Here is a 25609-nt window from a genome sequence, read left to right as displayed (position 1 = left end):
GTGCTTAAACCTTGTCACTAAGGTTTTCCTGATTGTTGCATGCATGAGATTTTCCTACGAAAAAAAAAACACATACTACATTCAGTGTGAAACAATTGGGAAAAAAAATTAGAGAAAACAATGAGAGAATAAATTTTTTATACAACCTTTTCATCAATAAAAATCATATCAACACTAATCAATTCTCCATTTTTTTTAGTATTAGTAGACTCCCACATCCTACAAAGCCTAACCCTTATCATCCAACTATCTTTATTATTGTTCAACTCATGAAGAAAAGAGTACTCCATGAAGCACACAATATAAAAAATTCAAATAAACCAAACAATAAAAATATAAGTATTTTTCTAAAGAGGGCGTTGACTAAATAAATAAAAAAACCCTAAACATAACAAATCTTAAATATTTAGTGTTTACAGAGCTTGAAGAAGCCAAAAGGCACTAAACAAAAGGTTGCATAATTAAATATGAGATAATGTCATTAAAATTAGGCTCTAGTGGCATTGTTGAGGGAAGATGAAAGAACCTCTCTTCCTATGTTAATTTATTGATGTATTTTAAGAGACTAAAGTTTAATTGCTAGCATAATAAAATTTGAAGGAGCCAAAAGACACTCAACAAAAGGTTCCATAATTAAATATATGATTATGACATTGAAATTAGGCCCTAATGGCATTATTGAGGGAAGATGAAAAAATCTCTTTTCCTATATTAATAAATTCATGTATTTTAAGCCACTAAAGTTTAATTGCTAGCATAATAAAATAAATGAATGCTTCAAAATACTTATAATTAATTATTATTAATGGTTACATATTGTTGGATTTAAATAGAAAGAGGAAGAAACATGTACAAAGAATATCCACTAATATTTTAGATATTTTAAATAATAGAAAATATAAAACGATGAGGTTGAGGGAAGGTGAAAGAACCTCTCTTCCTATGTTAATTAGTTGATGTATTTTAAGGCACTAAAGTTTAATTGCTAGCATAATAAAATTTAAAGAAGCCAAAAGGCACTCAACAAAAGGTTGCATAATTAAATATGAGATTATGGCATTAAAATTAGGCCTTAGTGGCATTGTTGAGGGAAGATGAAAGAACCTCTCTTCCTATGTTAATTAATTCATGTATTTTAAGCCACTAAAGTTTAATTGCTAGCATAATAAAACAAATGAATGTTTCAAAAGACTTATAATTAATTATTATTAATGGTTACATATTGTTGGATTTAAATAGAAAGAGGAAGAAATATGTACAAAGAATATTCATCAATATTTAAGATATTTTAGATAATAGAGAATATAAAAAGATGAGGTTGAGGGAAGATGAAAGAACCTCTCTTCCTATGTTAAATAGGTTATATATTTTAAGGCACTTAAGTTTAATTGATAGCATAATAAATTTTGAAGAAGTCAAAAGACACTCAACAAAATATTGTATAATTAAATATGGGATTATTACATTAAAATTAGGCCTTAGTGGCATTGTTGAGGGAAAATGAAAGAACCTCTCTTCCTATGTTAATTAATTCATGTATTTTAATCCACTAAAGTTTAATTGCTAGCATAATAAAATAAATAAATGTTTCAAAAGACTTATAATTAATTATTATTAATGATTACATATTGTTGAATTTAAATAGAAAGAGAAAAAAAAGTACAAAGAATATCCACCAATATTTTAGATATTTTAGATAATAGAAAATATAAAAAGATGATGAATGATATATATTAATAAAGTTACTATTTATTAAATGTGTTAAATACAATCAAATTAATTATAAGAAGATGAAAAGCTAAATTTTTTTTAAAAAATCTCTATTTATTAGATAATAGAGAATATACTAAGAAGCAAAATGGTGATGCCACATCACCTCCTCAAGTCCTAACTTTTATATATATATATAGATCTTTTTTATTTATATATTAACTTGAGAAGTGTTACACAACTTTCAAAATAAAAAATAAAAAAATTATGTATCAAACAAATTTATTTCGCTGGCTACCCAAATTTGATTCTTAACAACAATCAAGACTCTTCTTGAGCGAGGGCCGTGAATCTGGCAAAATCTTCAGACTCCACCTAGGTAGCATTCGAAAAGAAGTAACCATTCGAAAAGAATACAATTTTTGTTCCAATGTACCAAATGCAATTTTGTCATGTGAATGAAATTAAGAATAAATTTGAGAAGCATGAAATCAATTAAAAAAATTAATCTTTTGAAACTTCACTTCAAAGAATTGTAACTAAAAGCTATGAGTAGGAAGTAAAGTAGCTAATCTAATACTAAGAGTCTAGCATAGTATATTGGTAAAAAAAATCAAATGGTCTTTTCGGTTGAAATCACATTAACTCATCAAAATAATCACTCATTTGACAGTTTTGTTAAAATACATTTATCCTCCACGCTTATTTTGAACACTTGCATTGTTTGCGAAGTAACTGATAATCGTGACATGAGAACATATTTAAGATAGTGATTGTAATCTCATATTGGCATCAATGTTGTCATAATGACTTAATTACGTTGAATGGGAGATGTAGTAGGTTTGAACATTTCAACATTTCAGTCGTAGAGCAATATCATATAAGGAGTCCATGGCAAACTCAAAAAGAAACCAGTACAAGCAATCATTAGGCACAAAAAATTAAGATGAAAACTATAACTATGCTTTTTAATAGCACATAATAACATAATATACAATTAGGTTTCACATAATTATATTCTGATTTATGGTCCATTGTGTGATACCCAAGTTTAATCTTTTAAATTAAACAACTATTTACATGTTTGTATAATAATAGATTATTATGCAATTATTTAATTAATCATCTTAAGGAACAAAAATACTCATCGTCAAATGTACTAATCTTAATGATTGCGTCATGTTTTAGGTGGTGATTGTGATGGCGTTAACAGTCGAGATTAAAATCTCTCTCTCAAAAAGCTTGCGCTTTTTCATTCATCCTTTTTATCCACAGCTGCCTAAAATCAAGGGTGTTTGTTCCTCTGGCATTTGCTTTATGTACTCTCAAATAATACAGTCAGCAGTTGCAGCGCTGAATTGAATTGAGGGACAAACTGAATTGAAGCATACCCATCACTCCATGAGTACAGCTGTTAACCTTGCTTGCAAATTTTCTCTCCTTTCATTTGTCATCTTTTGCAGCACGTGGATTGGATTGCAGGCTCACCGTGTGTCTCATTGCAGCAGATCTTCTCATTGTTCATTTTGGACATTTTTTCACTATGCTAGATTTTCATTTTTTCACTATGCTAGATTTTCACCTCGGGCTCTATTGCCGGCCACATTAATGATCTGCTTCTTCTCGAGATTTTTTCTCTCCTTCTTCTCGAGATTCTCTCTTGCTCTTATAACTATGCTTTTTAATAGCACATAATAACATAATATACAATTAGGTTTCACCTAACTTACACCGAAGACCTTTTTATACCACAACTGACTCTTTGGCAGCTAATTTACTAACCACGAAACCCACTTACACGCGAGAGTCAGTGATTGTGCTCCACATCAACCGTGAATTAAAATTAACAACAACTCAATCACAAACATATATCCAAAATACACTAAAAAAAATGAAAAAAATAATAGCTGTAAATCCTAGAAACGTTAGTAATTGTGCTCCACATCAAGCATCTTCGCCCGAACTCCTTCACAGCTTTCTCTAATTCAGCATTAGTCATGTAGCCTTTAGCCTTATCAAAGCTGTGTCACCAACAACTTAATTAATAAAAAATAAAAATAAAAATTGATACATAAGTTGAAATTAATAGATAATTATAATTATTACAATTATCAATACCTAGTTTCCGAGGGATTGCCTTCAAATAAATGTCCCGTAGAACCTAGAAATCAGAATTAACCAAAGATCAGTAGTTGTAAAGTAGAAGTCAAATGAAGAGTAAAGAAAGGTCAACGATAGGTGAAAAAAGAAAAAAAAAATGAAACGTGATTAGCTCCTGCGTAATTTATCAGATCCAATGAAGAAGATGACCTGAAAACGAAGTGGAGAGTAAACTTCGCTCGGGTCCTCTCGCGAGAACAGAAGAGAAATTGAGATATAAAATAAAATAAAAAAAAGAGAAGTGAGAAAAATAAGCTTCATTTATATTTGTTTTATTGGATTATTTGTTAAAAAAAAAATGAAAGCTTTTTATGAGTTTCGAGTGAGCTTTTCCGTTAAGTCCTTGTGTCTGTGATTTTCATCTTAGTTGATTTAGAAGACTTGTCCGAGCATGAGAGGGAAAATTTGTTAGGTGCTCCTGGAGCATTCCATATATATGTGTATGATTCAATCATTGTTGACTACAATTCATGATTAGCGAGAAAGAGACGAAGAAGCGATCGCACGTGGACAGCACGTGATTCAATGTTGGGCCTCCTATTAGCCCAATTTCTATATCTGGCGATGCTATAATCACTGTACAATGTTCCAAATACATCCTTCCTTCTTTCTATTTTTTGATCAGCCACAACTGTGCATCGTTTCATGGGTGTTTCTAAGACCACTCACTGGTATTCTACATACACCCCTCTTCTCTCCTTCTGAATAAGGAACGTCATTTGTCTTTTCGATTCAATCGTTCTACCAAACGAGAAGCCATCAATCAACGTGCTTTATTCTCCTTTAATTAATTTATTCATTATAGCCTCATTAAAGGCGATGCTTTAATCAAATCCCGATTCCTATCTCATCCTTCACCTCCACCTTTCACCTAATGATGGACAAGCCATAACTTAATTTGGTAAGATTCGGATAAGATATATGTTTTCTTTCTTAAAAATCGGAATCAAGAGGAAATGACACTGATGCTTCAGTTTTAAACACAAAAAATTGATCTATTAACAATCCTAACCCTACTAATCAAGATCAAACTCCCAAGTATTCATGAATGAGTTCGAATGATAAATTAGTTATTATGATCAAATCCAATTCGATTTTTAACATCTCTAGTACATTTATATTAGTAGAGTGATAGTATCAAACATGAAACAATAAATCTTTTACTAATCTTATATTTCATATAATTCACTCATCATCCAATATTTAAATAATGGATTTGTCACTAAAATTTGTCTTAGTGGTGTGCAGCAACCCTTCGCCTCATGATTGAAGTTGAGATTTTTTAAGTAGCTTTATTTATGTCTTGCAAGTAATTTTTTCTTTTCCTTGAGAGGTCTTGACAGTAGTTTCTAATGCAATTATTAAGTTTATACCATACTAATTTGTATTAAAAGAAAATATTATATATATATTGTTATTTTTACATATAACTTTCATCTCAATGCGAATATATAAAGGTATTTTTTTATGTATATATCGAAAAAAAAGTAATGAGCGGGACTGTACGAACCTAAAAAAATTATTTTGGCACCCACTTTCTTAACAAAACTCATTCGTAAAATTTAAAAACAAAAGTTTTACTCTTCAAATTTGTCTAAACACCAAAAGTAACCCCATCTTCGCCTTCGTTTTAACTAATTCAATTATATTTTATTTGTTAGGTTTAAACACTCGTTAAAAACTGCAAATTCACAACATCAATATTCATCTCCCAACATCTATAAACGGCTAAGGCAACATGATTCATGTCCAAATTGAGGCTATGAGAAAAAACAATCTCTTAAAAAATCACAATCAATTCATTGGAATCATCTACATTTGGTTGCCCCCAATTCAAGAAACTCTAGTTTTTATGATAATTTCCATCAGATTTTAATCTCTCTATCTCTCTCCCCCCCCCCCCCCCTTCTCTTGGCGTTTAAATTTGATGAGTTCATCATATTACATTAAAATAAAGTATTATGGAAGAAATCAACTTTTGTTGAAACTTAAAATAATTTAGGTATTAATTAGAATACTTGTTATATATTTTATTATTAGAACAAAAACTGATAGAGAATATGGTGATGAAGAAATAAATAATCAATTCGAATGTTGAATACTAGTCATTCTAGTTCCACATAAACATTCAATTTTGGTTTTGAAAAGAAAGAGGAATATAGATTAGGGTTCATCTTCTTTTTTTTAATCTAATGTAATTCATATAATATGAATTTCAAACATTCATGACCTGAATGTAAATATTTTTACTAATAATTCACTTTATGAGAATTTTTACAATATAAAAATTTATAAAAAAATATTGGAAAATTTTCTTATATAGCCACTTTCAAAAACTTATTATCAAAAATAGCCATAGAACAAAATGTTTTAAAATAATAACCACACACATTTATTATGGACAAAATTACCCCTCCCCAAAGACCATTGTTGAAATCGCCTAAATCACCTATATCGTCATCGCCCGTCATCTCATAAATTTCTTTTTACAACCCCATCGTCACAATCTCACCGTCACATACCTAATTATCACAGCCTCCATCAGCAAAAGGTTATGCACTATCAATGGCATGAGGATTCGGCCTCAAGGACGACTCTCTTACACTTTTACAGTAATTTTTAATTGATTGGTGGATTATTATTGATAAAGAAGCATACTATGATATGTATTGACATGAATACTTCAAAAAAAATTAAGATTAATATTTGCAAAATATAAGCACATTAAGTATTCGTTAAAATGCCTATAAGAATTTTTTTTCAATTATCTCAATAAATCATCTGGATATTCCTCAACAATTATAGAAACACATAATTTACCAGACTTTTCCTAATTTTTATATTCACACAAACAAATATCTACCCATAGTGTAATAAAAATTAATAAAGATATATGTTTATACAAATATCTACAAAACTCATATATCAAACTTAATTAATCTTACAATCTAAATTTCAAAAAACACTAACCTTAATTCCTTCTTGAGGTTTTTTTTGTGTTGATTTATTTTGTCTTCAATGCTACTTAATAACTGTTGTATGATGCATGTGAAATTGTAGTATTTTTGTGTTTAGTTGTTGGAGGGAGTTTGAGAAGTCAAATGGGAGGAGTTTTATGGAATTTGTATTTAATTGTTGAGGTGAAATAGTTTGTATTTAGTTGTTGGTATGAAATGAGAGAGGAGATTTGAAGAGGGATAATTTAGTTCATAAAAAGTGTGTGTGGTTATTATTTTAAGAACTTTTATTCTATGGCTAGTTTCTATAATGAGTTTTTGAAAGTGGTTATATGAAAACAATTTCCCAAATATATTTTTATAAAATCAAATAGCTCCACCAAAAAATAATAATTTATATAACAACGTTACTACCGTTTTGGCGTATAACATTATCGCGAAGCACTCACTATCCAATTAATTTACAGTTTCAACGGCAAGACTTGTGACAAAATAAAATGCGGAGCATAAGGATTCTATTTCTATGCATGTATAAAAACGAGAATGTACAAGCACCCAAAGTAAACGTTCGCGTGATGATATGCTTAGAGCTGGCAGCCGGCGTTCTAAACAAATTTCCACGAAACTGAAATAGAAACAAACAGCAAAAACGCGAAACGAAACCAAACGAAACGACGCTCGCACTCCATCAGAGCTGATTCCAACTGATTGGCACACACCGTAAGTGTAACCGGCACTCGCATTTTTGCTGCTTTTTCAGGTAAAACTCAACATTTTCGTTTTTTTGATTTCACTGTACGTAAGTGTCATCGTTACTTTGGATCTGTTGAGGAATTGACCTGAATTGTGATTGTATTAATGGTAGATCTGATTCTGTGAATTGCTTGATCTTGATTCGAAGCAAATAGTTTTAGTGCTTGATCTGAAATTGTAAGGATCTGATGCTTAATGGATGGATAGTTTTGAATTTATCTAAGATTTTTTTTAAGCCTGTAGTTACTCAAATCTAGTTCTTTGAAGTGAACTTTGACTTTGATTGTTGTTTAAGGTATTATAATTTTTTTTTTTTTGGGATAATTAAGTGGCTACAGTAGAGTGAGCTGCATCCAGAATCGTGTATTTTAAATGGAACGTAACGGAGTGTCGATTATAATGGTTTACAGGTCCCAAGTTGTGTGGTTCTTTTTTCCTTTTTTTCTGGGAAAAATTAATACAAGGTTTCATATTCTCAAGTTTGTTATGCCAAATGATGTGACATCTAATACCAAATCAAGAATATGAGAACGATATAAATGGGAAATTTAGTCGCTCTCACCATCGGTTTTGGTTTAATAATTTTACATTATAATGCAAAAAAAAAAAAAGGAAAGAAAAAAGATGTCTGACCTTGTTCATTTACATTTTTCTTGCTTTTCAATCAATCTGTGGATTATTCTGTAGTTTTATTATTTTCATTTAAATATATTAAATCATAAATTACAATACAAGTTGACTATTGGTTTATCACAACTTGACAAATTCTCTAACTTGTTCCAACTTTGTCTTTGTAGGAGGTTTTGTTGCCAAATAGGGTAAGTCCTTTGCACTTCATTTGCATGTGGATGGGTTTTTTCCTGAAGACTGGGGAATAAACTAGTTGAGGCTTGTAAATTGTAAAAAAAAAAAAATGAAAATGTCTCTTGCTAGCAAGGCTGACAGGAAGGCAGCTGCAGATGCAGCTGCTTGGATGTTCAATGTTGTCACTTCTGTTGGGATTATTTTAGTCAATAAAGCGTTAATGGCTACATATGGCTTCAGTTTTGGTAAGCTTCAGTTTAGAATCTGTAGTCAATTGTATAAAGAAATTTGTTTCCATTAATTAAGCTGCATTCATGGTATAACCATTTGGATCACCTTTCTTTTCAGTTTTTCTGTATCTATAACTAATTTCAATTTTTACAGCCACAACATTAACTGGTATGCATTTTGCCACCACAACCTTGATGACGGGTGTTCTAAGGTGGCTGGGATACATCCAACCCTCCCATTTACCGTTCCGGGAACTTCTAAAATTCGTTATTTTTGCAAACTTCTCTATAGTTGGAATGAATGTCAGTCTAATGTGGAACTCAGTGGGATTCTATCAGGTGGATACTTACACCTTAAAAACTGGGATTTAGCCATTGATGTTACATATTCTCTACCACTCAACTCTTAACTTTCTTATCAGATTGCAAAACTGAGTATGATCCCTGTATCCTGCCTTTTGGAAGTTGTGTTGGACAAGATTCGATACTCCAGAGACACAAAGTTAAGCATCGCAGTTGTTCTATTGGGTGTTGGGGTTTGCACAGTTACTGATGTGAGTGTCAATGCCAGAGGCTTCATAGCTGCCTTAATTGCAGTTTGGAGCACTTCTATTCAACAGTATGTAAGTTGTCCATCCTCAGCACAGCACTCTTAAGAGTTTTCAACCTTCTAGATCTCTACCGTTGGCTAATTAATTTGTGCATATATTTCAAAATTCTGTCAATTTTTTATGTATGATTCAAAATGGATTGATTAATAGTGCTAGCATTTTTTCAAGTGCAGTATGTACATCACCTTCAGCGGAAATATTCACTTACTTCTTTCAATCTATTGGGACATACTGCTCCTGCCCAAGCTGCAACACTGTTGGTAATAGGCCCATTTCTTGATAATTGGTTGACAGACAAAAGAATTTATGCCTATGACTACAACATAGCCTCAGTGGTAAGTACATCAGGATCTGTTGCTCTATGTTGGAAGTTAAATTGTTCATTTAAGTATTTATACATAAACTTGTTTGTATTAGTTTGGTGATGTTATGCTGCCTCCTGAGTGATACATGTTATTTGGTCCTTATAGGATTTGTTAATTTAGGCCCTGTTTAGTACTGAGATTGGGCAGCTGTAGTTTAAAAGTTACTGCACTAAAATGTTTGGTAAACACTAGTTGCTGTAACTTGAAAGCAGAGTTGATTTGATCCACTACTTGTATGATGAAAAACCTATAATATCTATTATTTTTATCAAAATTATTTTTTAAAGCCATAGTTACTACAGAGTATTTATTTTTATTTCATAGTTATAATTTTTTTTGCCACTGCAAAAAGTTACAATACCTTTTTACCAAGCAGAGCCTTAGATTGGTATGTGTCCATAAAAGGACTTAACATGCTCTAGTGGTAGCTTCTGCTAGTGAAAACTGTCATGATATCGGTTTTGGAATTTCAATCTGCTTTTTTAATTGAAGTTTTATAATTACTTAATGGTTTATAGAATGTGGTAGCCTGGTAGCCCCTCATATGATGCTTACTGGTTCTGTTAGTCTCATAAAATTGAATGAATCTCCTCTGGTAGCTAATCTGTGCTTTGACCTGCAGATTTTCCTAATCCTGTCATGCACGATAGCTGTAGGGACCAACCTCAGCCAGTTCATTTGCATCGGCAGATTCACAGCTGTGTCCTTTCAAGTACTCGGTCATATGAAGACAATACTCGTATTGATCATGGGATTCTTATTTTTTGGAAAAGAGGGTCTCAACTTGCATGTGGTTCTGGGTATGATCATTGCTGTATTTGGAATGATTTGGTACAGCAATGCCTCAACCAAGCCCGGTGGTAAGGAACGACGGAGTTCACTTCCTACAACCAGACCACAAAAACATGGTAATTTGGGAGAATCCAATGAACATGATGGGAAAGTCTGAGTAGGATGACATTGAGCATACAAACATAGCTGATTTCAGGAAATTCATTGATCATTTGAAATTAGATTTTCGACCATTTGATTCAAATTATTTTTGCCCGTCATTCTGTCAACTTGTGTCCTGTATTTGTATTGAATCCAATTTAGAGAAAAAAAAAAACAGTGCCTCTTTCGATAGGGATACCTTTTTTGTATTAGAAATATAATTTTTTGGTGATTATTCTTTTCCCATTGTAATCTCTGTGACGCTTCACGTTCTTTCTTTATCTAATGGATCGGAGACGTGGATCCTTTCAATTCATGTTGTGACCAACCATTCCAACATAAATTTATCAAAACAAAAGAGTTTGTGCCAACTATCTTCGCTAGTAATTTTGATCAGAACACAACAAAACTTTTTAAATCATAATAGCCATCAATTTTATCAGATTTTTACGGGGTACCCTTATTCATTTCATACCAAATAGCTACTACGATGGACAACTTAGCACAGCCAAACGGGCAACCAGTCTAAATTTGATTAGAAGTAAATCACATCTCTTTCATTGCGATCTCAAAAGTTAGAATTTTTGCTTTTTTCAATATTGGGCATTTGGGCTTATTAAATCCACAACTAAAGCTTTCGTATCAAGACACCTACACCTTAATTCCTCAGGAATACATACAAAACAAAAGAGCTCAAAATTCAATGAGATAAAAGAGGGAGATAAAATATTTGTTGCAAAACATCTGAATAAAAATATTACCATAGAGAAAATAATAGATAAAAGACAGACAGTTCAAATGCTTAAAACCCATCCAAAGAAAAGAAAATAAATCTAATATTGTCTTACGCAAATGTTCAGCAATAGCAAGTCCAAACTCTTCCTGAACATGTGTATAGATTGTTCAAAACATTGATAAAAAGCAGCTCAACGCTTCTTGGAGACACCAACAGTCTTTCCACGACGACCGGTGGTCTTGGTGTGTTGTCCACGGACACGAAGACCCCAGTAGTGCCTGAGACCACGGTGGTTCCTGCATGAAAGATGTAACATTAGTAGGTATTATTCATTGGCCAAAAGTTTCAGAACACAGCTCGTATGGAATAAAAGAATATTTACAAGGCAAGAGGAGAGTTCCTAAGATGTTTTTGAAAGATAACTACTATACAGCCTTAACCCAGTACAGTTAGTCTTTTGTTCACTTAAGAGACCATCTGTAATGGAGAAGTGCTAATATTTTATGTTTTAATTGCTTCATGTCATACCCCAATATTCAGTTAGTCTAGTCGGGCGCAGGAGCATAGTATCTCAGCATTGAATCGCAACAATTCTATTTCAGAAGGATGCTCAGTTATGTTTTAAAATCATCGCACAGTAACCTTCTCAAGACACAAGTACAAACAAAATTGATTCCTTCCTTTGAACTTATAAACATCTTTAAACAATTTTGTGGGAGCAGCTGACCATAAATCCAATCATCAAACTAAGACATGGTGAGAAAAAGTTACCTGATCTTCTTCAGACGCTCCAAATCATCTCTCAACTTCATGTCCAGTGCATTGGATACAACCTGAGAATACTTTCCATCTTTGTAATCCTTCTGTCTGTTCAAGAACCAATCAGGGATTTTAAACTGTCGGGGATTTGCAACAACGACCATGAGATTGTCAAGTTCAGCAGCAGATAGTTCACCGGCCCTGAAAGCCAATATGGTACATCATGTTAAGTTTTATAACACGGCAAATCAAACACTTCATTCAAATGAACCTGTCAAATACACCAGAAGACATCCTTGTATGGACATGGCCGTGAAACAACGCCAAAGAAACAACATAAAATCAACACTACACAGATGTCATAAAAAGTAGATCTCTTCAAATATTCTTCAAACATTTTTCAAACTTTCCTCTAAAATAAGAATGGGTTTACAAACGCCCGCTGATGTGCTTCTAAATCGTAAAGACACTTTTTCTAAGCAACTAATGTTTTCCAATGCCAACCCAATTATACTTGACAACTAACGATTTCATCCGACAACTTAACTAAAGTCTGCATAATTTCCCAAACAACCACATGAGCATCTGAAGGCAATACACAAGTACCATATTCATTATAGCAAAACCTTAGACACAAATGAGTTAATTTTTTTCCCTTTTTACAGCAGCAAAACATATACAAAAAGAAGAAAATGCAGACCTCTTGTTCATGTCAACATCAGCTTTCTTGCAAACGATGTTAGCCAGTCGCCTTCCAATACCCTTAATTGAAGTAAGAGCAAACATAATCTTCTGCTTCCCGTCGACGTTAGTGTTCAGCACACGCAAAATGTGCTGAAAATCTTCGTTCGCCACCAGAGACTTCATTCAAAAATCAAAACCCACATAAAATTAATTGATATTCAAACCGAAGAACTAAATCCCAGATACCAAAAAAATATTAAAATAATAGAAAAAGATGAAATCTTTTCAGAAGATTAAGGCGATAAATTGAGAACCCACTTACCATTTTCGATTGAGAGGATTGATGATGAAGAGAAGAGAGGCTCTTCGGCGACAGATGAAGCTGCAACAAGTAGCCAAGCCAACTGAGAAGTCAGCTTAGGGTTTTTTAAGTTCTTTATATATGATGCAATTGCTTCACTCTTTTTAGGGTTTTGTTGCTTTATGACGATTGTGCCCTCCTTCAAGCTTCATAAATCCAGGCATGTACTGTATAATGTATATAAATTGGGACCATATTTTTATTATGATATTGATCATTATATTTGTATACTTTTTTATCCTTCAATTTATTGTAACCTCTATACATTTTAAAAATAATTATTTTGATTTTTATCAATAATTTTTCTTAAATTTGCTACAATTGAACTAATCATTTATTTATTTTAAATAGCTTTCAAGCATTAATATTTCGTTGGATAAATGATAGTTTAGTTCTTATATTTTGACTAAAGTGTCTATTTTATTCATATATTTTAGAAAAAAAATCTCAAAATATCCTTACTATTAAAGTTAGAATACTATTCTCTTTATCTTTTACAATAATACCCTTACAACAATATTTTTATCTCTTCAAGAATATTAATGAAAAGAAAAAATGTTAATTTATCAAGTAGCCTTAAAAGTAACATAAAAATTTGAGAACATTTTTATGTTAATATTTTAATTTTAGGATTAATTTGGTAAATTAATTTTTTTATAAAATAACTACAATTAGTAAAATTATTGTAAGGATATTAAGTATTGCTTTAAGTTGGCTGATATTAATTTATTTATAAATAAAATTATCAGCAAGATTATTATACATGTACAAAAAATTAATAATTCTTTTATATTGATATTTATTATTTAATTTACTAATAATTTTTTTATAAATAAATTAATCAATGTTAAGAATATCACTGTAAGGATATTGTTATAAAAGTAAAAAAAAAATAAAGTAAGAATGTAACTTATTTACCTACAAATATATTTAAATGTATTTTTAAAAATATAAAAACTAAATGAACAGTTAAATCAAAATATAGTAACTAAACTAACATTTATTCGTATTTAGTTCATATTTCATTGATTAAGAAAATTTCTAAGTACATAAATTTATTTTCATTCTAGGGTACCATTGATTGATATTTCAATGTACATTGTTATCTGACAAAGATTTGATTGAATCAAAATATACTTGGTTAGCATTTTATTCGCCATGAAGTATGAACGGACTTCTCGATAGTTAATGTGAAAAAGCAAATAATTATAATTATAATAATCTTTTATATTCATTATTTTTGTAATCTTACTTGTCTAAAGTTGAATATGCGGACGGTCGATTTTTAGACAACACATTGAATGTTACAAGGATCGCAAGTTATCTGCTATCATTTCAAATTGTTCGTTGCGCATCTCAAGGCTTGCATTACAAACTAAGTTGAAGGTATAAAAAGATCGCAAAAGCTCGTAACAACGATTATAGAGAAGTTTCTCCCCGCTCGTGATGGCCAACATGTCATGAAAGGATGCAGTTTGAGCTTCTCATTCTGCTTAATTACGATTTACAAGAGCTGATTTATGCAATAATTTAATTTACCACCGTCAAATAATAGTGGCAAACAAGAAAACACTATAGAAATATGATTTCCAAGACATAACCAATAAGTTAAGGGTACGTTTGATATTAAAATTAGACAGCTATAATTTTAAAATTACAATATTAAAATATTTAATAAATATTAACTGCTAAATACTAATTGTTGTAACTTAAAAATAAATTAATATAATTTTTTTTTATAATAAAAAATTTATTATATCTTTAATAATTTTATCAAAATTATTATTTAAAATTTACATATACTATTTATTACTAACTTTTATTTAATAATTACAATTTTTTTTTTCATAGCAACTGTAGTTTAAAAACTACAGCACCTCAATACCAAATACCAAATGCACCCTAATTTTTCCTCTTCATCCAATCCCGGTCTGCAGAAAATCTAAATTACATCTAGTAATCTAACCAGCAAAGTTAGAGCTTCAGCCTATATATAACAATACATATGACCATGATCACAACCCCATCTATTTTGCTTTAGTACCATACACAAACACGCCTGAAGAGCAAACACAGATTAAAAACCAAATGATATCTTTCAAAGCAATTGATCTGGTTATTACCATCCATAAATCTCACTTGGAAAAATAAATTATAATCACAAACCTCAAATGACTGCTGTAGGTTATTTTATTTCATATAGATATTGTACAACCTAATTCCTTGGCAGCGATATCAAGAAACTGAATCGGCATTCCTGTTGCAAGTCGGCTATGAGCTTCCCAAGTTAAGCATTTTTCGATGTCAGCTTGCCAGTTAATTGCATCAATATTGAAGTAGTGTAAGGAAGACCCATGGATGCCATTTCTCTCTACTTGCTCAATATTTGATTTGAATGAACTGGTATGTAAAAAGTCACGAAGAACTGAAGTGCTCAGTGCGCGGACATGGGCACTTGGATGAGAAAGGCATCGGATCGTTGCAGGTAGACGACACTGCAAACATTGTTGGAAAGTATAAGTGAACAATGCTACTCCAGACCAAAATAACTGTAGTAATAGTTTTACTTTTATTGGTTTTTACCTTTAAAAGGTTTGAAAGACCATCTGCAATTGCTAATCCAGACTTTCCCCACCGCAGGATGGGCTGAATTGCTCTAGCTGTTGCTTCCAGTAACTACCAATTCAATGTATGTGGGAACACCAATAAGACAACCAAGCATTGGGAATGCTTTCGGAAGCAAATATAGCACTAGGTCTATTATCTAAGCTTCGGTAAATTTTCAACTAAGCAGCAGATTTCTGATGCTTAACAACAAGATAGACTAGGTCTACAATATGGGTGAAACAGGAGACTTCAAAATAGATTCTTAGGAGATGTTACCTCAAGTTGTGGCAGTGTGCAAGCTTCACCATCAACAAGCATCCCGTCTGTGGCACGTAGAAGCAGATCTGATGCGCTTGCCAATATTACCAGTGACTCTGGACTATCATAAATTCTCATCAGCTCCACAATAAGTTTTACAATCCGCTGGTTGATTCTCCACATCTTCTGACCCTGATCATCATCTTTGGCTATCCAAGGTTGCAATTCCCTTTCCGCCTGACAAGCACACGAGGCATGAACGTGACTAAACAAATGAAGCAATTGAAATGCAATATTATTCAGGAAAAGGTTACTAATTTGGACATCTATTAAGTAACACCTCCATCCATATAAGGCATGAATGAAACACTACAAACACAATTGGGATTGGTACTTTTAATGCCTTAGACAGAAGATGGAGCAACCATTAGCAAAATCAGGCAATGTTCAAATCAGTGGCCAAAAAGAAAGTGAGCAATTTTATTTCAACCAATAATTTACAAGTAGAACAAAATGTGGACCTGAAGAACAACAGCTGTAGCCGCTTTTGTGGGTGATGCCGAGACAACATTGCACAGTGCGTCAACCACCTGCACAAACAAACATAGAAGGTCAAGACGTATATTGATAGTGATATACAACAACTGCATAGGTCTCATGTATATTGGTTACATAAATCGAGGTTATTTCACTAGCAATGAATCAACATAATGCATGAATATATAATTATAAGATCATAAAGGTAATGGAGATAGGAAGAGAATAGCATTAACCCCCCAACTAATTTGTGAAGGAAAAGCTCGACCAAGATTTAAACAATTGTCCCAACAAGGTTAGACTATTGCAGGAAATGTATTTCGCTGTTGATTGTGAGACATCACATTTGCGCACCATAATGAACGACAACATATGGTCTGACATACTTCCCAAGTATTTTCTCTTTGAGTAAGCACAGGTCCTTTTGTTGATCTCACCAATTCAATTGCTATGCAAGATAAAGACCAATTTTAGTAAATCTGAGTGTCTTACGTTAGGAGACTTCTATGGTGAAGGCTGGTGATAACTAGGCTGAATTTGGCAACTTGTATTACACGGTTATGCTAAAATGGGATTTTGAAAAGATGAAGCACTCCTTGAGAAAACACTTCGGTGGGATGGATACATCATTCATTGCCCATCCAATAATATTTAACATATACACATTCATTTTGAAATTGACCAATCATGCTATTAAATGAGAGAGAAAATTTTAGAACATATGGCATGATTATGTTGGACTGTCCACCGGGATCTTCCCATGCAAGTTTTCTGGCAAGCCTGTGAGAGCTAGTTACTAATAAATGGGTTTATTGATGCTCAGCAAAGTGTAGCAACTATCCAATTTCTTTTCACCACAGTTCTTATTTTCACTATCTTTTGTACCACATAAGCCTGGTTGGTGAAAGAATAAAAGTGTGTCAAATTGAAGAACCAAATTAATTTATAAGAAAAGGCTTCTTGTACGTTTTTCCAGGTTCTTATCATTTAATTTATTTTCATAAAATATAGTTGAAAATTAATCTCAAATGCATGTTACTATATACGTTGTTTGATTTGTATCGTGTGCAAATAACCTGGATTAAATGAAATTAAAAAATAGACATCAGAGGTGTGAAACATTTTAGATTACCTGTCGCCACCCTTGTTGGGCAGAAGTGCTTTCAGCACTCGGTTGGGTTTCTGGGGCTGCAATCAACTTGTTCCATAGTAGTGAAACAACAGAGAAGCACAATTCTTGTTTCTCTGCAAGTACTGATCTTAAAAGAAATTGTGCACTACAATTGAATCCTATATGCCTGTCCATAGTGAGGAAATTGGCTAAATCTGAAGCATCCACTAGGAAACTTGCAATGCCTTTACCCAAACCATTTCCTGAGCTTTCATCCGAGCATGAAGCTCCTTCACTTTTAAGATGAATTTCTGGTTGGTCTGAAGCTTCACAGTGTGATGAAGATGCATTCTCTGGATTGAAGTAGCCACCCTTCGCACATTTATGTAGTTTTTGGCCATCAGAACATGCAATGGAGTCCCTCCAAATAGGTGCATGCATTAAGTGTGCTTTCAATGGCTCAGCCTTGTTAACAATCGATGCAACAGCTTTCCTGTGAATATCAATGAGATTATACAGAGATGTTGCCCTACTATAAATTTCATTATCCCACTTGCATCGCATCAAGACAGAGAGAGCATGCATGCAAGCCTTGGACCGTCTAAACAGTTCTGATACATGTGCAGCAACCATAGCAGCAGCCACTATCTCATTTGAACTGTAACCCCATGATGTGCCTATAGAGGATGGCTTCAGTGAGAACAGCGCCTCTAATATTGTTAAGATTCTGTGAGTATGATGAATCGCTGATTCAATACTACTTTTGCACTCATTAGAATTTCCATTTATTTTGGCAGGCTTGGCTAGAATTTGTGCATCTTTGGACTTTGAATGATTACCAGACCTTGAGACCAAAGGAACCAACTGAAGCTCACAAGCAAGAGCACAGACAGCAGCCAAAACATATGAATCAAATGCTGCTACAGGCCCTTGTCTTTTCACCTTTCTAGTTCTCAGATCTTTCTGTAAGTCCTCGGTGCTTTCATCAGGAAAATAATTTTCTTCACCTCTTGGTTTCTTGCTCCCGTTGGACTGAGCTTCATGGCTAACACACACAGTTAAGACAATAAATAGTAGGCGTGATGCAAGCTCCACAGAGGCACATGATTCTAAAAAAAGTGAATGGACCATTGTTCGAAGCTCTGCCACAGCAAGATTTTTAGAGGCAGATCCTATGCCCGAGAGATGCCTTGCCCTTCGAGTGTTTTCTGGAGAGGACTCAGGTGGGAAAGTTCTTTTAATAATTGCTTCGACAGTGGCAACAAATATCTTCATGAGACATGCCTCTGAAGGACTCCCACGAGGAAGATATTCCAGGACTTTAAGGAGAGGAATGTATAGGTTCCATGATAATATGGGAGGTTGCAATGGAGTAGCAACTATAATTTCAGGAAGATCAACTCTGAGGAACTTAAAGGAATCAGGCCATAAGCTGCTTCCCATATTGTACAGATTCTCCATTCCACCTCAGGGCCATGAGCACAAAGCACCGATGCAATTCCTTGAGCAGTGGCTTCAATAGTTGCTTCAGCTGCAGGCACCTCTATCTGTTCAGAGATATTTTTTAGGATGATAATCAGTAACAGCAAAAATATATGCAGCACAAACACAACATATATATGTATGTATGTATGTATGTCTTTTTATATATGTATGAATGTATGTACATGTATATTATACACAAATAGAGCAGAGTAGGAACTTTATAGCAAGCACAAGCATAAAACATGAGCAATGAAAGAGTAAGCTGAAAATTGCCACTGATAATTAGTACCTGCTTCCTATAGCATGAAATGTAACCACCCAAAGGTTCATGTTGAACTTCAACTCCATCAACTTGCCTTAATGGGGGAAATAGCAATGCAGGCTGTGATAGTATGCGAAAAAGTAAAGCTGCAGCAGCATCAGCAGCTATACCCGCTCGCATGGACATTGCAACCCCGATTGCACGCAAAAAATGCAAATGCATCCAGTTCCGAGGAAGCTACAACACCAAAAAAGGCAATACGGTAAGCCAAACAAATGACAAATTAAAAAAAAAATTGAATTTGATATTAAATAAAAAAAATTAAAAGACACGATTCTAAAAACTAAAGCATTAAGCATTACGGATATTTCACCAGAGAACAATTTACCTATACGTCGAACAAAAAGGAGCTTTAACGTGGTGTACCTTTTCTAACTAAAAAAGCCCATAGATGATTAATATGAAAGCAACAAAAGCGCTATCAAAGGAGCAACTGAAGGATTCAAATGGAAACACCAGGAAGAGTGCAAGGCCTTCCTCCGGCAGCAACACAATGTTTTAACACTTCAGTTGGTGATGTGAAGTGTTACATAAACTTCAGATAGTTAATACTACTGCTTTAACCTCTAATTAATAAAGTAATTGTTAAAATATTCTCACTAATTGTGGTGGCACTGTTTCAGGAGGTAATTGTGGAGGGTCCACAACTGTAAGATGCTATTTGTGGCGCCTAATAAGCTATAGGCTAGCTTCACTATAAAAGCTTTCTTTCCCCGTGGGAGAAGCCGATTCGAAAGCTCTGACTTCCCCTCCGTGGTACCCTTGCTGCGCTACTGCCCCACTTCGCTCATTATCTCTCAAGGTGTTGTGTTAAATAGAATTACTTCTATCTAAGCAGTTCTCATTTCTGATTTCTTTTATAACTACTAGTTGGTTGGGAGGGGAGGTGGAATACTGAGAGTATACCACTGTTCCATAGTTACAACTCTAAAGGCAACAGATCCTTATGATGCTTAAAGCAGATTACAGCTAATCCAAGCCCTTTTCTAGCCATGTGCCCTAACTGCGTAACTTCAAGAACTTCTGCAGGCTGTCCTTCTACAACCTGTGTCTAACAATGTCAGCAACTTAATGTATGACCTTTTCTTTAGCTAAATCCCAAGGCTTAAAACCTTTGTCCCATTAAAAGATCATCATCCCCACCATTTGCACATATTTCAGAAACCAAAAACAAATCACAGTTGCAAACTTAGATCTCCAAGCTGAATCCATTTCTACGGGTAACGGTCTTTGTGAGCAGCTCCACTAAGATGAGAACAAGATGCCAATACTCTAGTCAGTGAATAAGTAGTATTCAGTTTCATGGAATATTTTAAGCAAGTTACAGTTGGGTTAATAATGGGCCCGGCAAGTTCAGCCATGGGCCAGCACTTAAGATATCGCATGCATTGTCCCATCCTTACCCTTAGAAAAATAATTGTGGATAACAAAGTAATTTAAAATGTGTTATCTACATAAGAGTATATTTTTGAGATATCTTCACGGAAATAATTACTTTTTCTTAATAACAATAGTTTCTTTCAAGCTGGACGGGGCTAGTTTTGACCATTGTTCACTTCCTATGGTTTTGGTCAAATACAGTATTTCTAGGGCAAAAATACATGGCCAGACAAGCCCCAGAAAGCCAGGAAAGTGGTGAGATGTAAAAAGCATAAGATGATATTTGCATATAGTTACTTCCCAAAATATATGAATCAGAATCTACGACAAAATATATTCTCTCAGACTAATGATTACTGAAACTCTTACAGAGTAAAAGCATACCAAAAGTTTGAATGTCATGGATAAATATTGAGAAAACGCAAGCATGATACCGCAACTAAAGTGTGCAATCAAAGCATGATACCGCAACTCCACTTACTTTTATACCAGTTGCATACTCCTCAGCAGCCCGAAGAAGTTCTACAAGCTGCACCGCAGCATCGAGTGCATCTGGAGCCCATGATGGTGGCGCTTCTAGAAGTCCAAGAAGTAGTCTCTGGGTGGCACTTGGAGTTGCGAACGCATAATATCTAATTCAGAAAATTTTTATAAAACAATTAAATAGATATTATAACATGTAGGGCATCATAGTTGATGATGGGCATATTCAAGAACTGTAAAAATGACAACCCATTAGTTAATGTTCAGGGCCTGATTGGACACTTGTACAAGTTTACACATTTAGATACTTGATCAGCACGCTGAACATGTGGCAAATCATTTCTGAGTTAACCTGTATCATTTTCATTATGGATTTAATCACTAGTTCTTTTGTGCCCCAACGAGTGACTTCAGAAAAATATATGCTAAAAGATTATTTGCACCTGACACCAATGAGACACTCACACTCATGTTTGTGCCCATAGATTTATTGAACAAAATATTGAAGAAAAGCCGGTTAAATGCCCTTTAAGGTTCAGAGCTTTACCTATGAAATAAGCGTGCATATGGCTCAAGTGCTGGAAGCCCGGCAACTAGATGCTCATCCAATGCTGTTGTTGCAGGAGGAAGCAGGAGTGCCGGGACAGCAGCAGCTGTTAAAGTAGCAGTCTCATAGCGAGCAAGTTCGTCGTCACAGACACTTAATATAACACCAGCACCATTTGCAACAGCCCACCTTGGAGTTGATAGCATGAGCTGAGGATGCTTTCCAGATCCACGAGAAGATGCTAAGAAGAAACATCAGTCAATTAACCGGACTCATGATCAACATCCTTCTTTAAACTGCAGTTGCTAGTTAATGACACGCACACAGAAATACAAATACAAACACACACATACGTGAAAGAAGAAGAGTCACATCTTTGATAACACAAAATTCAACTAACCTATTGTAGGTGGCTTGAGCTCACCAGCTGCATATTTTCCCATAACACCACTACACCTGTAACACAAAGAAAGGTGGAAGGGTTGATCAATCCAAGGGCATGTGAGCCACAAGGCATTAAATCCAATAATAAACCAAAAGAAAGAACCTAATGAAATGGAGAATGCTAATTTTTGCCAGGTAAAAGAGCAAAAATTCAGTTTGATGACAAGTTTTGTTGCCAATTGGTAATGATTATCATCTTATACCAAATTTTGGTTAACTACTAATATGCCACAACTGAGGAATTTACTTACCACCGGAAGTAGTCACTTCTGATCCCAAGGGGGGCAGCAAGCAATATATCTGTAATCCAGGGGGACAAAGGCCTTAAAGGTTTCCTCTCTTGTTGCACCAAAGGCATATTGCTCAGTTCTCCATCCCTAGAGTCGCTTGTTGTAGCATGGCTACTACTACTACTTCTCTCAAATTCACTATTCTGCTGTTCCGTCTTATAGATTGGGCGATTGTAATGAGTTAATATTCGTAAAATCTCCGTACAAGCCAAAGCCCACTGTTCAGAGTACTCATTCTGTGAAAAGAAATATGTCATTGTATGAATCAGCACCAATAAGGGTTTCCTCAGGTTGAAAAGCATATTAAATTCTCTATTCAACAAATTTGAACATCAACTAAAAAGTACACTACAAATTACAGCCTATCAAGAATGAATAATGCTTAGAATCAGTTCTGTTCTCATACCTCACTGTTTGGACAAACTAAGGAAACGAAAGAAGCAAATGGGGGGCTACTCTTATCATACACCAACGTTCCATCAATGATACATGATATAATTGGAAGAGCAACAGCATGCCCGTGCTCCGGATGATGAAGGACAAACATCGCTGTTTGTTAAATACAATAAAGAAGTCTTTGTGTGAGAAAAGGTCTTGTTGTTTACGAGAAACAAGAGGCAAAGAAATTCTTGAACATAGCAATCAATTATTCGTTAAAACAAACATGGATAAAGAATCAGTACCCAGAACATCATCAAAAAGGCGCCTCTCCTTATGTGGATAATGGCTACGAATCAACTGCACAAGAATATAACGAGTAAGCAACATCACTTGAAAATCCTTGAATCTTGAGATTCCTGATGATATTTGCGTCAAACTACGCTGAATATATCAGATCTGCATATTTCCCATTGACATTGCACATGAAAATTTTGCACAAAGATAGAGCATATACCTCTGCAATTTCCTCAGGGAATTGCTCCGATGTAAATTGGCCAAAGTACTCCACGTAGGCCGTAGTTTGAATCTATAGAGGGGCCAAGAGAAAACATGCAATTAATAATTGTAGAAATTTGGAACTAGAAAGACAGTTTAGTCAACAAAATGAAAAAAAAAAGCCTGCCAACAGGAAACTGCACACACCAACTCATAAGTTATTTCAAAAGGAAGTATAAAATCCACTAAACCACCTATTTTTCCCCTACAGAACTATTTTAGCACCAGGTTGGAGCATTTGAAAGCCTGATTAATGGTAAATATATTACTGGCATGCTTAATCTCTCAAAATAGTAAGGCCAAGCCTAAATAAAAGAAGGTTAATAACTCAGTTGACATACTTTTAGTAGGTTAAACAAATTTATGGCAAGTTTAGTCGGTATAAGGTATTTTATAGAACATATCCCACTACTAGAACAAGAACAGTGTTAGGTAACAAAACCAACAAACATCACACAGAAGGTTACTCTATACTTAAGAGATAGAATGAATGGCCATAACAACTTGAACTCAGATGGACGCTCTTGCAGCTGAACCTCACATAGATAACTACAGATTAAATCTGTGTGAAATCGCCAATAATAATCACATAATTGTGAAAATTCAAAGAGCCGACAACGTGGAATAAGGAAACTACGCTTCTGTTCAAATAGAAACGTCACATTTTGATTACTGGTTTCCAATATGACAGCAACCATACATACAAAGGCATCTGTTCCAAAATTTAATACACAAAGAGCTAATAGAACAAAGTATTAAATTTAACACTCTCCCATACACATTTCTATTTTGCAGGCAATTCTTCCCACAAATTAACAGATAGCAGCAAAATTACATCTCTTACTTTTTGAACTTTCATCAAAACAAAATCCAAACAAGACAGAATCATTGAGAGAGGAAAAAGAATCAAACCTTGCGTTGCTCAGCATCTTGTGGTGGAGGCCAGAACAATGATGAGAATTGAAGTCCATCTATCCACCTCTCAGATGAACTGGCCATCTACCAAAAACTATCGTACAACTCTGTCCTTTCTTTTTCAGCCAGTCACTTACAGGAAAACAAAATTTTCCTTTGAAACCGCTAAAGAATCAAAATATCGTAATTCAACATTCCAAACAACAGCCCAAGATTCAGTAATGAAAAGAAAATGAAGTCGGCTTTACTATAATTTGCAAAACGAATCGTTGACTGCTGCTGCTACCGCAACTCTTTAAAATGAATGAATTCACTACAGTGTGTTAGCCTCTGCCTCTAAATAGTCTCAAACGTCCAAAATTTTCATAATTTTCGTACTCAAAACTATTCTGCAAAAAAAGAAATGAAAAATATAATAAATAATTTAGTACTACTGATAATCAGATTTATCTATGTAAATAAAATAATCTCAAGACTTGATGAAATTGATAACAAAAGGTATATAAAACTTACTTAAGGTAAAAGATCATTCACATGAATTAAAAAAAAAAAAAGCATATATCACTATATCAGCAAACAACTTTCTTCTTTTTTTTTCTTCCCCTTCTTCTTCTTTTCGCTTCAAAATCACCAAAACCTTAGCTTTATGTTTATTTCAGCTGATACTTATAAACAATAGAAGAATCTTCAACAAATAACAGCAGCAACTTCACACATATTTAAAAAATAATAATAATACTAAAAAAATGCGTAGCATCAAATTAACTTTCAAGATCAAAAGAACAAAATAGAGGAAAAATTATTGCAATAAAATTAAAATTAAAAAAAAGGAAAATGAAACTGGAGAAAGTGCCTGAAATCTAACTCTGCGTCGCTTTAAGAATTCGTGAGCACCTGCAAGTTTTATTATGGAAATTCGATTGGTTGTAAACAATCGTCACTGTAAAAAATAATATTATTATTCTGGAAATAAATAAATAAATTACTTGAGGAATTTATTAAGAGGTTGTAGTTCTGGCAGAGAGAGATCTTTAGATGTGCTCTGAGCACAGATTTGATGCATACGTGGCAAGGATATTTTCCTCTCACCTTAGAGGCCAGAGTGCCACGTCATGCGCAATGCATGCATGTATAGTTCCAGCATGCATGCATGGGCATGACCAGAAAAGCGAACAAGAGTCATGTTGCCAAATGACGAAGTTGCCCTCCTGCAAGTGGCTATCCCCACAAA

General features: G+C 33.9%; 3 protein-coding genes and 1 long non-coding RNA gene across 5 annotated transcripts; 1 reads left to right on the top strand and 3 right to left on the bottom strand.

Annotated features, from left to right (window-relative positions):
* Positions 1-3658: 3658 nt before the first annotated feature.
* Positions 3659-4066, bottom strand: LOC112098415. Its single transcript, XR_002905529.1, has 3 exons — positions 4021-4066; positions 3829-3871; positions 3659-3731 (listed from the first exon to the last, which is right to left on the bottom strand). It is a non-coding gene; the product is annotated as an uncharacterized LOC112098415 (long non-coding RNA).
* Positions 4067-7289: 3223 nt separating this feature from the next.
* On the top strand, positions 7290-10855 carry LOC18040842 (UDP-rhamnose/UDP-galactose transporter 6). Of its 2 annotated transcripts, none has more exons than XM_024184266.1 (6): positions 7290-7587; positions 8378-8398; positions 8769-8953; positions 9037-9237; positions 9399-9560; positions 10213-10855. In XM_024184266.1, the coding sequence occupies exons 3-6, from the start codon at positions 8786-8788 to the stop codon at positions 10537-10539; spliced, it is 858 nt and encodes a 285-aa protein (XP_024040034.1). In that variant the 5' UTR covers positions 7290-7587; positions 8378-8398; positions 8769-8785; the 3' UTR covers positions 10540-10855. The 2 variants fall into 2 exon arrangements, with proteins under 2 accessions (XP_024040034.1, XP_006434522.1); XM_006434459.2 differs by having other exon boundaries at positions 8378-8629.
* Positions 10856-11254: 399 nt separating this feature from the next.
* LOC18040537 (40S ribosomal protein S18) lies at positions 11255-13170 on the bottom strand. The gene is made up of 4 exons (XM_006434457.2): positions 13025-13170; positions 12719-12879; positions 12031-12219; positions 11255-11555 (listed from the first exon to the last, which is right to left on the bottom strand). The coding sequence occupies exons 1-4, from the start codon at positions 13025-13027 to the stop codon at positions 11450-11452; spliced, it is 459 nt and encodes a 152-aa protein (XP_006434520.1). The 5' UTR covers positions 13028-13170; the 3' UTR covers positions 11255-11449.
* Positions 13171-15138: 1968 nt separating this feature from the next.
* LOC18040536 (protein GIGANTEA) lies at positions 15139-25219 on the bottom strand. Its single transcript, XM_024184220.1, is given in 17 exon segments — positions 15139-15558; positions 15647-15739; positions 15947-16165; positions 16450-16518; positions 17598-18979; positions 18982-19123; positions 19351-19560; positions 21245-21395; positions 21794-22034; positions 22194-22249; positions 22489-22763; positions 22934-23076; positions 23211-23265; positions 23423-23494; positions 24376-24543; positions 24627-24767; positions 24892-25219. Coding segments are annotated over 15 exon segments (3495 nt in total). The 5' UTR covers positions 24463-24543; positions 24627-24767; positions 24892-25219; the 3' UTR covers positions 15139-15258.
* Positions 25220-25609: the final 390 nt, after the last annotated feature.

This window comes from Citrus clementina, unplaced genomic scaffold, assembly GCF_000493195.1.
Source record: "Citrus clementina cultivar Clemenules unplaced genomic scaffold, Citrus_clementina_v1.0 scaffold_5, whole genome shotgun sequence".
In the NCBI taxonomy this organism is placed as follows: domain Eukaryota; kingdom Viridiplantae; phylum Streptophyta; class Magnoliopsida; order Sapindales; family Rutaceae; genus Citrus; species Citrus x clementina.
Note: the sequence above shows the minus strand (reverse complement) of the source record. Positions and strands in the feature narration are given on the sequence as shown.